Raw genomic sequence first — 14,530 nt, 5'->3', positions numbered from 1 at the left:
AGGATTTTCCTTCATATTTTCGGGCATTCTTCCCACATCAATCTGCCACACTGTGATGTGTCAATTGTATTAAAATGTGTGTACTATATTTAGAAATAGCTCTATTGAAGTGAAATGCTATTGATTGAAGTATATATTTCATATCCTAGAAACGTCGTCACAGGATATATTTACAATGTGACCAACTCTACAAGTGGCATACCCGTTACCATGACACCCGAACAAACCAGCAACTTCTCCAAAGAAGTCAACAATGAATTCCAGAAGAGTGATCCCTTCAGAGAAATGCCTGGTGGAGTTGCCATCTACACGGGCTCCGTACAGGGTTTGAAGAGTGTAGGACTCGCTTACACCGTGGATTTCGTTGGAGATTTGCCTGAATCCAGGAGGCCTGCTGTTCTCAGTGCCATCGAAGAAGCTTGGCATCAATTAAATCCAGGTAGGTAACTCTTTATGATTGGTTATGTGTACTGGTATGCCTTTGAAGGTTGGTTATAGAACTGTAAATGAAATGCATGGTCTTGATTAAAAACTACAATGTCACCAAGGTGAGCCATATACACGCACGTAAGTTTATTTTGCGGTTATAACGAACTCGAAGGGACCACTAATTATAGTTCGTTATAACCGTAGTTCGTTTTAAGCGTTTCGACTGAATATTTCTCTGTACAAGAAAATACATCCACTTCATAGTCTGTAGCCTAATAGCCTATAGCGTGTTCGTTATTAACGTTGTTTGTTTCCTGTATTTCCATACATTGCAACCGCATTTCATGTAAGACTTTTCACTGACATTGCAACCAGAATGTATGTATTAAAAAAGGAGCACATATAACCTCATTAAAGGAGGAGCTATGCTCCATAGTCCATTGCCCATGTTCAGTATAGACGTGGACATTAGTGCTTTGTGTGAAACTGAAACGTATCGAAGTGATTAGGGTAGTCATGAACTTTTAGATTAATATATCATAACATATTCAGTTGAAGACACAAAAAGTCTTTTTTAACCGATTTGGAATTTTGTTTCTACGACTGACCCTTTGTTTGAGTCTTGTCCCCAACAGGCCGATTTGCAGTTCTTATGCTTATGGAAATGGTTTTGTCGCTTTTATTGATGGGTGCATATGCCAGATTCAGTGAAGAATTCTTTGTCATGTAATGCCCATGCACATTGTTGTGTTAACGGCCTTCTATTTGTGTTATAGCATTGTGTTTTCATGTTGTAGATTGTGGTTGTCAGTTCAAGGCCACCATGCTTCAAACACAGGAATTCACTGGGGATTACAGGTAGGCAATCTTACTATTAATAAGTTAGGCAAAGTGAGCCATTAGATATATATAATTCAAAATATGTTTATGATTTATGGAATGCATTATAAATTAAAAAGAATAATACCAGTAACAAAAAATATATACTAATCAAAAGAAGTTAAACGACAACCGATTCCGTTCATATTACTATTATTAATCTGCCATATCACTGAATTGTACAATTGACACTGACTTTTTCAGAGATTTATCATGGATGCCAAAAGGATTTTGACGCTTGTATTAACTTCTTTTGAATAGCATATTTTAATATCTAGTTGGAGGACCAATACATGTATGAAAGATTCATAATAATTTCTGAACAAAGTTTTAGTTCTTTGAAACTACTCATAGGATCAGATATGTGTGAACGTGAAGTACTCTTTATACGTCGAACCAGCCACCAAATGAGTATTACTTCTGCATTTTCTTCCAATTTCTGAATGTCCCCGAAATATATTTAGGACAGTAAGAGCGGAGAGAAGTACTCCTGGATTGATCTTTGAACGTTAAAAAGAAGTACTCCTGGATTGATCTTTGAAAGTTACACCCAAATGCCATGTTTTTAAAATGCCTGTCGAACACAGGAGGGGTGACTACTAGCTCTTATATTCCCACTGCTATATTACAGCACGACGGTGAGCAGGGTGTTCTACACCATGGCAAGGGATGGGGTGATTCAGGACCCTGACTCGGTTCAGCCACCCTCTCAAGCCGTCCTATTGAACACTTTACAGCGTGACACAAACGTCAACTCGGTGTATGTCGGCGAAACACTCATTCCGGGCAACCGGCGCCACAGTCTTCTGTTGAACAGAGTTGTGGACATAGATGGCAACGACAGAAGACTCATCGAAGACATAATCACAACGGGATGGCTTAACTGGATTAATCTAGGTATAAATTTAGGAAAAAAAAATCATTTTTGCACCTATGGGACTATAAACAACGGACTTCTGTCATCAGTGACGAGAATAAGGCGTGGTAACAGATATATGATCATTACATAGCAATAACGCTAAAAAATGTAGCACAATGTGGCACAGATTCAATTATTTTGATCATCTGTTATTTATGTGTGTGGCTTAGACGTGTCGTCTAAGACGCTATGCAGAGTTGCAGGGTTCGAATCCCGGTTCGCCCTGATTATGTTTCTATGTTTGTCAGCACAATGTCAGCTCGAGGGTTTCACCAAAGTGGTAAACGTCCACGACCTGCCTCAATTCAAGTTTTCCTGCCCATCAAGATGGCGCCATGATAAAACTCAAATACTGTTCAAAGTGGCGTAAAGCCAAATTCACTTATTCTCAAACTAACTCATTTAATATGATAACTATAATGGTTATTATTACAGTCCTCGGAAACCTCGGCAGTGCACCCTTCGAAGTGGTTCTCCTCAGACCGCGGATGTACTACACACAGGACGGGTAGGCAACTTCACCATGTCCTAGCTTAGTACTGCACATCCTTTACGTTTGGGGAAATTCAAATGACCTTCACATAAAATAACGGGCAAAAGAAAATAAACACCCATGTTTGATGCTGGCTTAAAATGAAACGAACAAGAAATGGTTATTCGATGGTGATATATTTGATAAGGGTATGATAGTTGTGTTTGGGATCTTGTTTTCAGCCTAGAAACGCTTTAAACGTTTGTAATTCTTTTGTCAAATGCAATTTTCAATTACTTTCTTTTGCTAGGAGTTTACAAGTACGAAAATTCTTTGTTCTAGTCAGTGCCTTTTTGGGCCAAATTCATTTTCATTTTGATTTAAAATCAAATTGTATCATACCAAAGTGAACGATCCGTGACTTCTCGTTCATGGCATCACGAATGTTATGTTATCTGATTGATTTTTCTGTATTATCTTAACACTATTGATAACAGTCTTACAGTAGTACTATTTGGTTTATTGCAGAACACAGCTGTCAATGGTTCAGTACTATGTCGTGGTGAATAACACCATAGTCATCGGCCCACAGACTGCTAACCTCACTTTAACTGGCTCTTTGGTCTGTGACTGTGACGCACTTCCGGTTCCGTTTGTTGATGTCAAAGGGCAATTGACGTTAACCCAGCTGCAGACATTCGGATCATACTTAAACCCGTTTGGTAGGATATTGTTGTATCATTTCAAGATAACTTCATAATATTAGTATTTCTTTCTTCAATAGCCAATCGCGGGTTGGCAGGGTCCTCTGATTGTACAATTTGTTTCCCCATTCATTACGTCGTTGCCGTTGTTATGTCAGTACCACTGTTATGATGGCGTTCTCTGAAATGGTAAAGAAACCTGGAGATGCTGCATCATAAGAATTTCAATTATGGATTTGTTAATCGTATCTTTTTTGTGTATCAAGAAACACACGAATGAAATTACATGTTGCAGATAGGACTGGATCGACCATCAACACAGAGACCTTTCGCAACACTGTCGGGTATGTATAAATATATATTTTATACATCAAATATTTACATTATTTTCAAGCAGTCAATACACATAGTGATTCCTAGACGTCCAATAGACAGTGAAGACTGTATACATAAATACACTTAAGAGTGCATTTCTTTCCAATGGTGCTTATCACCTGATTTAGAATAGCAGAAAAATACCTTTTTTGACATGATTTGTTTGGGTATAGTTACAGTTAAGTATTGTTAAAAGAAAAGAATGAAATATCTGATCATAATAAGATTTTGCTCTAAAAAGAACATGGCTATCCAAATAGATGATGTCCGAAGATAGGGGTACCTTTTAACTGTTATAGGTTCTGAATGAATCTTGGTGATGTTAGTAGTATTTTTCTAAATTTAACCAATTGTTCACAGCGAGGAAGTGACAAGAGTGTACTACAGACCACCCATATCAAGCCCAGAAGTGACGACAACAGCTATCAATCCAGAAAGGCTGACCGAAGTGTTGGAGTTCCTGAAGCTTGAGCAACCCTCGCGTCCAATTAGAAGAACATTCAACATGTACTTTGGTGGAAGCATTGATGACAGCCAAATAAGCACCATTGAAGAAACAATTACCAACGCATGGGGTGTGTTTATACAACAATAGTAAAAACGTGTGTGTGTGTGTGTGTGTGTGTGTATGTCTGTGTTTTGTTTTTTAAAACAGCACTTAGTACTCCAGCTGCATGATGGCGGCATGTAATTAATCAAGTCTGGACCAGACAATCCAGTGAATCATTTTATGGACAATGACCCACTCCATCCGGGTAATATGACATCCACTCAGCCAAATCACCGAGGATGATCAAACGATCCATTAAGCTTCTTAGGACTTGCATAGGTTACTAGTGATCAAGTTTAAAGTATGACCTGATGAAGTACATGTAGAACGTATTGAATTTTAATTTGACACTTATATGCACATTTTCATTGTATTTTCAGCCACCACACTTGGAATACCTACCGATGCTGTGTCAGTTAGAGTTGATACAATGGATGACAACTACTTTAGTCGTACAAGGTAAGTTTCCCTACGTGCCACGATGTTACGTCCAATTAATGGCACCAAAGACCTCCATTAGTACTTAAAACTACGTCCAAACTTTACATGTCTAATTTGTATTGTAAGATAAGTGTTAATGTCGGAAGTCAGAACTCTGCATACATACTATGGGTAGATCCATGGGGTAAGTGCAAAGTGCAATGAATGTGTACATCATATACAAGGGAGTGAGTAAGTGAGTTGAGTTTAATGCTGCTCTTACCCACGATCTAGGTATGATGCTGCAGGACCTAGAAACATAATCAGGGCGAACTGGGAATATCATATATTAACGATCGCTCTATATTTTGCAGTAAGTGCAACGTGCATTGAATGTGCATATCATACCTTTAACGCAGAGAAATTGAAGATCAAGAGTACGGTTAAAAAATGTTTTATCCCCTTTTCATAATATTTTATTATTTTCAGCAACACTCAAGTAACCAGGGTAACATACACTGTGTCCATCCAAGGAGCGGACTCACACTGGACACGGTTTGTGGGGCTCAACGCTGGGACACTGATACCTTACTTTAACTCACCCGATCTTTATATTGTTGGGGGAGCGATAATCAGGACACAAGGAGGAACACTGCCAACTTCCACGATAAGCACAGTGTCAGGGGTGACGACGGTGACGGCCAGTACCACAGCTGGCGCGACCACAACACAGACCATCTACTTGACGGGCAACATCAGCGAGGGCACTCAACCTGCAGTGGAGGAAGTTCTGCAGAATGCCCTCAATAAATCATCAAATGGTATGATAATGAAACTGTATTATTATGAAGTAGTAATTTTTTTATCACATATCGATTTTTTCTTTTTGTGTTTTATAAAATGAATCTAATTTTTGGCAGTGGGTCAAGTGGTAAAATATCTTACCAGCTTATATATAAGGTGTGGAATAAGTCAACGAGTGTGGTTTTACGGTACTTTTAGTTATATTCCACCAATATCACAGAGGAAACGCCGAATTGGCTTCACACATTGTGCCGATCTGGGGAATCAGACTTTTGGTGTGACGGACGAACGCTTAATCACGAGGCTACACCACTGCCCCTTACAATGCGTGGGAAACAAATCACTGATCATTTCCCTTCCAAGTCCAATCTGTTTCGTTGGACAATCAAGACTAATTATTCTCTGGCATTGACGCTATGTATATAACATTGACGGGTGGTTAGTATTCAGTTTGCTGAAGTGAGACTGATTGAATGCAATATCTTTTTGAATTTTGGATTTGTTCATGGCCATGTCACTTCGGGTATAATTTGATCATTTTCAGAGGGTTCCTGTTGTTTGAGACTGTACATCATCGAGAGGACCAGTTACATTGATCCCTCTGGGTAAGTCATCTCATCGACAGATTATGCATATGTACCTCTAAATGATAGCTTGTGACTGATATTCAACTGATAATAACCCTTTTCGTGAACACCTGGTGTCATCACTGATTTTGTTCATTAATAAAATTGTCACCGCCGTTTTTCCTATTACACCCAATAAAAGCTGTTTCATCTGATAATCAAATCTGGTTATCCTCTGTCGTTGACGTTATATATTTAGAAATAAGACACTTTGGAACCCCAGTTAATTACATATTTGGTAACACCATGGCCTGGCACCACAACACTAGTTTTGTTGGTCCTGAATTGGCTTTTGACGTGAACATCAACGCTGTTTAATTCTGATGTGAGATGCAACAATTTATTATTTAATAGGCTATTATTTAGTTATAACATGTGTATGACTTATTGGACAATTCACAGATGTTATGTGTATATCATGATAAACTCCCAAGTTGTATAGTTCAGTAATTCAGCTTTTATCTCCAACAGTGTTGTTCTTACGGGCTATCGCTACAATGTGACCAACTCAACAAGCGGCATGCCAGTTTCTCTCACTCCCGAGCAAACAACAAATTTTACCAGAGAGGTCAACAACGAAATTCTGAAAAGTGACCCTCTTCTGGCAGGAGGTGTATATGTGTACACAGACTCCATACAGGGCCTGAAGACCACAGAACTCGCCTACTCTGTTGATTTGATTGGACGTATACCAGAGTCGAGACAAAATACTGTTCTTGACGCCATTGAACAAGCATGGCAGGAAGCCTATCCAAGTGAGTATTTCCTGTTGTACATCCCATTAATTGTTCTGATATATGTTCAGTCAATACCATAAGTAATATCATATGTAGATGTAGGTACATCTTCCCGAGGCAAGGGAGTTAACTGACTATAAAAGTCCAGTTTCTGGCCTTGCTGAACTTGGCTTGAATCATGGAGTCATATTTTGGCTGGACTAACAAGTCTATCATAGTACAATCAAAATCGCGTAACGAATCGACACCCGGTTCGTAAACTGCCATACAGAGTTCAGTCGTTTGCAGGATTTGCAAAGCATCTGTACAGCCAACTCTGCATCAACAGATATTTTCCAAATCTTTTCATGTTTTAAATCAAGGTGCTAACATGATGCACTTCACGAAGTAAGACCCGTTTTATCACAATACTGATTTGATTATCGATCAGATTGTCTTGACTGGTTGCCACCATTTTGTTTGAAGCAAATGCAATGATACGAGAGGGAGAATCTGTTTGCTCAATAGGAGGAACATAGAAGGGACATAACTCGTAATAGCCTCTGGCGCCGCTACGGTAGATTTTTATGAAACTGGATTTTAATTGTCAATTAACTCCCTTGCCTCAGGAAGATGATATAGGTGCATCAGATATTCCATTTGTTATTTTAGAATCTATCTGTTTAAGTCACCTCTGTCATTCTGGTTATTTCAGCATGATATTATATTTCCAGAACTCAGCAGATACTTTTCATATTTCAACTCATTTACATCAAGTTTAATCATTTTGTGACCAACACCTTTTTCTGTTATTTCAGATTGTAGGTGTGTGTTCAAGGCAAACGTGGTTCAAATTGAAGAATTATCCGGCGATTATGGGTATGTTGAGAAACATGTCTTTTATTTTGAATGCATATACATAGTTGTATCCCCTTAGCTAGTGGTACCCGGTCTTATGAGAAGGGTTTCACCAGTGAGTGAGTTTGGTTTAACGCCGTTTTTAACAGTATTACAGTTATATCGCGGCATGTCAGCTTAATGTGGGAGGAAACCCGAAGTGATGCAGGTCTCAGACGTTTACCACTTCAGTGAAACCCACGAGCACGGGTATGGTGCTGACAAACCTAGAAACATAATCGGGGCAAATCGGGTTTCCAACCCACAATCATAGGTTTCTGGCGTGTCCAAAGGGACGCAACTCTGCACAGCGATTCGCGGCGCCTTAGACGACTGGGCCACCCGTGCCCCCGGGTTTCACCAGTGGCATATGTGTAACCTCGAGGACCAATGACGTTAGGACTCAGGTTAAAATAGGTCAATCACTCTATTGTTTGTCGGAAGTGGCGACTAAATAGCCATGGGTGGTCAGGTTAAGTGATTTTGTTGATTGTGTGTCAATGTACCCGACTGTCTGGGGCGTTGCTCATAATATCAACCAAGTGTCCCCATTTCCCCCGCGCTTCTCTGACAAAAATAAGAATTGGGTCATAACAATGTCTGAAAAAAATTCTGGTAGTGTTTGTGTCATGCTTCGACAGTGTGGATCAGCTGCTGGTTAGCAAAGGCTTGAAACTCAGCATGATGAAGCTGGAACAGTGCTGACTGTGGCGTAGAACAACTAACTAAACTTACACATTAAAATAAAAACATTATCCATGAGATATGATATTTTCAATACTCTGTGTCTGGGAAGTTTTGACAATTTGCATGAACTTCATACTGTTTTACTTTTCTCTAATCTTTTGATTAGCATAGGAATTCTTTGGATTTGTCAGTTTGGACAATGTTTTTTACATTCTTTCAGCATCACCGTGAGCCGTGTTTACTATACAGTGACAAGAGATGGCCAGCCCGAAGACCCCAGCACCGTACCAGCTCCATCACGACAGGACGTCGTCAACGCTGTACAGCAGGACGCCGCCGTGAACCAAGTATATCCTGGGTCCCAGCTCATCCCCTACAACCAGCGTCACGGGCTCCTGCTGAACAAGGTCGTTGACATGGACAGCCCTGAAGGAACCTACATCAGAAATGCCATTCAGACAGCATGGATTGACTGGAGAAATGCAGATCCTTCAGGTGCAGTTTACATTGAATTATAGTACCCTGTTAGGTAATATGTAACGTCAAGTGAAGTGCCAAGGATGTTCATATTCGTATGTATGTCAGTAAGGGAGGTTTGGTAATATGTAACGTCAAGTGAAATGCCAAGGATGTTCGCTTTTTCGTATGTATGTCAATAAGGGAGGTAATATTGAAACATGTGACATTAACCTACACTGATGAATAAATGTAAAAGATTTTAAGTGTCACAAGTAAAAACTTCATTATCTGGAACTATATTATCCTAATAGTATGTCTTTCCAACGTCATGACAACACTTCTGACGATATACATCCTCCTCTTCTGTCGATACTGCTGTTAGTGAGAGTTCTTCTATGCATTGCACAGTCGACGGTGTGCATGTCAGGAAGGTCTGATGTTAAACAAAGCTGAAATCGACTAACCACAAACAAATTACAGCATCTCCTGCTGTAATTTTGTATCAAGCTTTTAGACTGCTTTTAAAGTGTGTTAATCTGTCAGTATATGTTCAAGGAGTTGGTCTTTGTTTTAGTTCCTGCATCTCTTCGCAACGCTGAACTCGATATCCTAATGCTTAAACCACTCAAGTACTACACACAAGACGGGTAAGTTGTTGCTGGTGGCAAATAGAACTCGAGAATTTACCAGTTCATAACTTGTTATGTTACACATTTTAATAGATGAACAGGGATATTGAGATAGTTCATACTAATTACTTATACTTGAGTAAGTGATAAGTGTTGTTTATCATGGAATAATAGATATATCCTTCTCAAACGTTGAGGGTATATAGTCATACAAAATAACATAAGCTGTGTAATGATAATATCAGTAATTATATTATACAGTGTACAGATCACTTATGAAACCAGTATATAATATTTTAGTTGATTAGTCAATTCTCCCAGTGACGAATATATTGATAATTGTAACTAAAGGTTAAGCTATACCAATTCAACGTCAATACTTCTTTAAATGCATCACGATACATGGTACTCCTTTCAGACGTCAGCTCACCAAGATCGAATATTTTGTACTTCTCAACAACACTGTGGTTATTGGACCAAAGAGAGCTAACATCACATTGACTGATCCTCTGTTCTGTGACTGCGAAGCTGTCCCAGTTCCGTTTGTAGACGTCGACGGGGAACTCACGCCCCTTCAAATGCAGATACTTGGACTCAGTTTAAATCCTCTTGGTCAGTTGAATCTTTAGACATTGCTGTGCTTTGAATGTCTCTCTTCATTGTTAAAGAGAGAACAGAAAATCAATCCATTATTGTTGTTGGATGTTTGTTGTTTAACGCCGCTCTCAGTAATATTCCAGTTATATGACGGCGGTCTGTAAATAATCAAGTCTGGACAAGACAATCCAGTGATTTATGTCATGAGCATCGATCCACGCAATTGGGATACGATGACATGCATCAACCAAGTCAGCGAGCCTGACCACCCGATCCCGTTAGTCGCCTTGTACGACAAGCATAGTCATCTTTTACGGCAAGCATGGGTTGCTGAAGACCTGTTCTACCCAGGTCTTCACGGGTCCAATCCATTATGAGGGATATACAAAAATACCTTATTTATGTCTGTTTGTCCCACATTTTAGCTAAATTTCCATAATAATGTTGAAGCGTTTATGATTATTTTAGCTGTAGCGAGTGTTTGAGTAGTTTGATGCTGCGTGTAGCAATATTCCAGCAATACCACGGTGGGGGTAAACAGAAATGGACTTCACATGTCCTGATGTGGGGAGTCGAACGAGCAAATATTTTAACCACAAGGCTAGACCTAATTTAGCTCAAGGACAGTTTCGGGAAACGTATGCTCAGCAACATGACATCACCAAGAAAGGGATACCAATATTTGCCTTGCACAACCTGTAGTATCTGGTTTTTACTATCCATTTTTGTCTTGTCAACCTTATTCATTGGTTTATTTGACAGATACAAGTGGAGTCACAATTGAAAGAGAAAATTTCGTTGATACCAATGGGTGTGTATCTTTATGTATTTGCTTAACATTAACAGAATTGAAAATTAAAGAATGTAAAAGTAACGTTATTTCTATTGACACATTGTGTATCACTTCGTTTCATAGCAACGCATATTATTTCCATTATGAAAATACGGTATTTTAGAACAGTTAAGCATTATTAGCATCATTTTATTTAGTTTAGTTCAGATATAATTAGATATATCATTTTAACCAACAATACTTCTTCAGTGATTTTCTGTAATGATGGCATAAGATATATTTTAATTGACTAATCATGGTAAAACTTCATTTTCATAGCGGACCAGTGACAAGAGTGTACTACCGGCCTCCTATAACAGGCCCCGGCGTTCAGTCCACAGATGTCAGTCAGCAGAGACTGAACCAAATACTGACCAATCTGAACCTCCAGGAACCTTCAGACCCGATAGACAAGTCCTTCATACTTTACATTGGCGGGAGACTTACGGACGATGATAGAGATAACATTGAGACGACAATCAGGAGTGCTTGGAGTAAGTAGCTGTTTTAGAATACTTCTACTACTACTACTACTACTACTACTATTACTACTACTACTACTGCTACTACTACTACTACAACAACAACTACTACTCCTACTACAACTACTAATTAAAGCGAAGAAACCTTTTCCATTTTCATAATAATCTCTGCTGAAGGCACACAGTTGTCAGTAACTATACAGCATCAAGGTCATCCCGATCAACGGCTTTGATCGAAACATGGATCAGAAGAACCACAATAAAATATAAATGCTCCAAATAACATGAGGCAATTGATTCAATATTCTCGGCTATATCGAAGTTTTACGTTATGAGATACCACAAATGTCATTATTTCAGTAAAAAGGCCAACCTGCTTCCTGAATAGGGAAAGAAATGGATCTGAATTTCATTTTTCTTTTACAAACCTAGCGTTATTCTGTACATAATCAGATGGTTGCATGTGTTACATTTACAAACTCGCATTATATAAGTATTTGCCATTTTACACTTTCAACAGTAAATGTCTATAGTTATTGCATAACAAGCATCACCATCATTGTGGTTTTCAGGTAGCACGTATAACCTACCAGCCGGCGCTATTTCGGTAAAAGTAATCAACTTGGATGACAGTTTTGTCAGCACGCCAGGGTAAGTGTCAATTTCAGTTGGTATGTTTTAAGTAAGTAAAGATAAGATATATGGTGAGCAACTACTTTATTACAATTATTACAATCGTTCATCCATATATCTTATCCTTACATAGTACTCCAACTTCTAAATGCCTGTCAAAGAAGAACATTTCAAGTAGTTCGTTATAACCGTTTGTTTGTTATGTTCATGTTCGTTATAATCATGTTCTACTGTATCTATAAGAACTACATGTTTAATTTCGTTCACAGAATATACCGTAAATCTTGAAGTTAATACGAGAGTGAATTAAATGCAAAAAATGCGAGTGGTCTTTGCTCACATTTATTAACTTAGCATTTAAAAATGACTATCTACAATAAGACGGCCTAACTGCACACTTTGGATAGCGGAAATACCAACTTGAATATGTACACAAACACGGCTTATTGAGCAGCAGTTGTAACAAGTATATAACAATGTAATTTAAAGACTAGGAATTACACAATTGGCATCCGGTGAGTTATCACTGCTGGGGTAGTTTTACCCACGTGTGTCGAACTAGACATCATTGACCACTCCAATCAGTGATCTGTTATTGGTTCAATTATTTTGTTGCCTTTGAACTGACTTAACGCCTGTCAACAGAATAAACATATAAACTGTGTTTATATTGTTTATTGTTATTACGGAAGTGCTTTACTCAGTGCTAATAAGCGGTGCTTTTTGTGTTTGATTGGATTCAAAGATAGGTGAATGTATCATTCCACTGGGGATGGGGCAGGGAGGGGGAGTCACATTGATTTTGAGTCACATTTTTGGCTAGGGGCCAGCAGTCGTATTTATTTGGAGACTCATTAATTTCAAGATTTACAGTATGAAGGTTTATAAACAAACAAGGTGTGATTGAAAGCAGAATGTAACAATAGGATGCATATTGTTAAAGGATTTATTAATTCCAGAAACCGTATAGATATAGAAATCTAACACTTTTTTTCTAGCAACACGCCGGTGACACAGGTGAAGTACACCGTGACAGTTGAAGACGCCGATTCCGGTTGGACACGGTTTGATGGGGTGGACTCGGGAACACTTGGTCGGTATTTCACCCCCACAGGGTTCACTGTGTTCCAAGGAGAAATAAAAAACACACAAGTTACAACTACACCGCAAGGTACGACGCCGTTCACAGGAGAAACCGCTACTCCAACAACAGCGACGGGCACGACCAACTTCGTCAGCGTAATCTACTTGAGAGGCAACATCAGCGACAGCAACCAGGCAGCAGTGGAGGGCATTCTGCAGAATGCGCTTAATAAAACAAAGAACGGTAAGCAATCTCAACTAAGAACATTGTTTGGATGTTGTTTAACACCGTACCAAACAATATTATACCAGTACTAGGACGTCAGCCTGTAAATAATAGTCTGGACCAGACAATCCACTGATGAGCATCGATCTACGTAATTGGTGTACGATGACATGCATCAAGTCACCGAGCCTTATCAACCGATCTGTTAGTCACCTTTTACAAGTTGCTGAAGACCAATTCTAACTTGGATGTTCACTGGGTATCTCCACGAAGAAATGAAAGAAGGAGTGAGAGGGTTACATGTGGGTTTAACGCAGCTATGAACTCAGGACTGTATTTCAGTAACATCACAGCATTCCAGCGTAGTTTGGAGGTCATGATGCTGGTCATGGCGTTTAGTATAGGCGAAACCCATTGGCGAGGGTATGGTGACAATAAACCAAGGATAATAAAACACTTTTACCAAAGATGTTTTCCATGCATATCATCAGTTGGAAGGACAAGAAAAAACACATTTACCAAAGATATTTTACACACACATCTTCAGCTGAAAGGATCTTAAAAAAACATTTTTCAAAAATAAATACCCAAATGGTTTGTAATTCGATTCAAGAATGAAACAAATAATAGCATCCCAGTGATCAATCTAAATGAAAGGTGATATTTTTGAAAAGAATATCCTTTTTTGAACTATCCCTTTTCATTAGGTAACTTATGTTGTGTCAGTTAATGGTTACCTACTTCTTGTATTGCAGGTCCGTCATGTTGCATAGAGCTTCACATTATTGAGAAAACAACATACCTGGATGCATATGGGTGAGTAGTTATAGTTCAATGTAGATATCGAGCATCCATTTCATTAATGGATTGGTTGTCGGCACCGTGCAACAAAACGTGCACTGTGCAATGAAATGTTGTTTCAGTATGTTTGTCTTGATAGTATGCTGTAGCAAGATGTACTGCTGGTGAAAAGGACATTCCATTGCGATGTATTTAGTTTAAAAAGTGACAAAACCCTTTCCATGTCCAATAGAAATCTCTTCACAATGAAGAGTCGATCGTACGATTCCAACTATATCATGAACATGTGTTTATGAATCACTATCAAATG

General features: G+C 38.8%; 1 protein-coding gene across 1 annotated transcript in view; it reads left to right on the top strand.

The window, feature by feature from the left end:
* The first annotated feature begins 210 nt into the window (after positions 1-210).
* LOC124142330 overlaps positions 211-14,530 on the top strand; it is a 50,099-nt gene continuing 35,779 nt past the window's right edge. Inside the window, exons 1-20 of the mRNA XM_048399391.1 lie at positions 211-439; positions 1,227-1,287; positions 1,940-2,205; positions 2,663-2,735; positions 3,228-3,421; positions 3,699-3,747; positions 4,139-4,353; positions 4,709-4,787; positions 5,238-5,569; positions 6,097-6,157; positions 6,650-6,933; positions 7,713-7,773; positions 8,699-8,973; positions 9,512-9,584; positions 9,985-10,178; positions 10,926-10,974; positions 11,275-11,489; positions 12,050-12,128; positions 13,109-13,437; positions 14,175-14,235. Of these exons, the coding sequence (XP_048255348.1) occupies positions 211-439; positions 1,227-1,287; positions 1,940-2,205; positions 2,663-2,735; positions 3,228-3,421; positions 3,699-3,747; positions 4,139-4,353; positions 4,709-4,787; positions 5,238-5,569; positions 6,097-6,157; positions 6,650-6,933; positions 7,713-7,773; positions 8,699-8,973; positions 9,512-9,584; positions 9,985-10,178; positions 10,926-10,974; positions 11,275-11,489; positions 12,050-12,128; positions 13,109-13,437; positions 14,175-14,235 (3,179 nt within the window). The remainder of the gene's footprint in view (positions 440-1,226; positions 1,288-1,939; positions 2,206-2,662; positions 2,736-3,227; positions 3,422-3,698; positions 3,748-4,138; positions 4,354-4,708; positions 4,788-5,237; positions 5,570-6,096; positions 6,158-6,649; positions 6,934-7,712; positions 7,774-8,698; positions 8,974-9,511; positions 9,585-9,984; positions 10,179-10,925; positions 10,975-11,274; positions 11,490-12,049; positions 12,129-13,108; positions 13,438-14,174; positions 14,236-14,530) is intronic.

Source organism: Haliotis rufescens, unplaced genomic scaffold, assembly GCF_023055435.1.
Source record: "Haliotis rufescens isolate VD_foot unplaced genomic scaffold, xgHalRufe1.0.p SCAF_2, whole genome shotgun sequence".
Lineage (NCBI taxonomy): Eukaryota > Metazoa > Mollusca > Gastropoda > Lepetellida > Haliotidae > Haliotis > Haliotis rufescens.
This window is presented reverse-complemented; position numbering and strand designations above follow the sequence as displayed.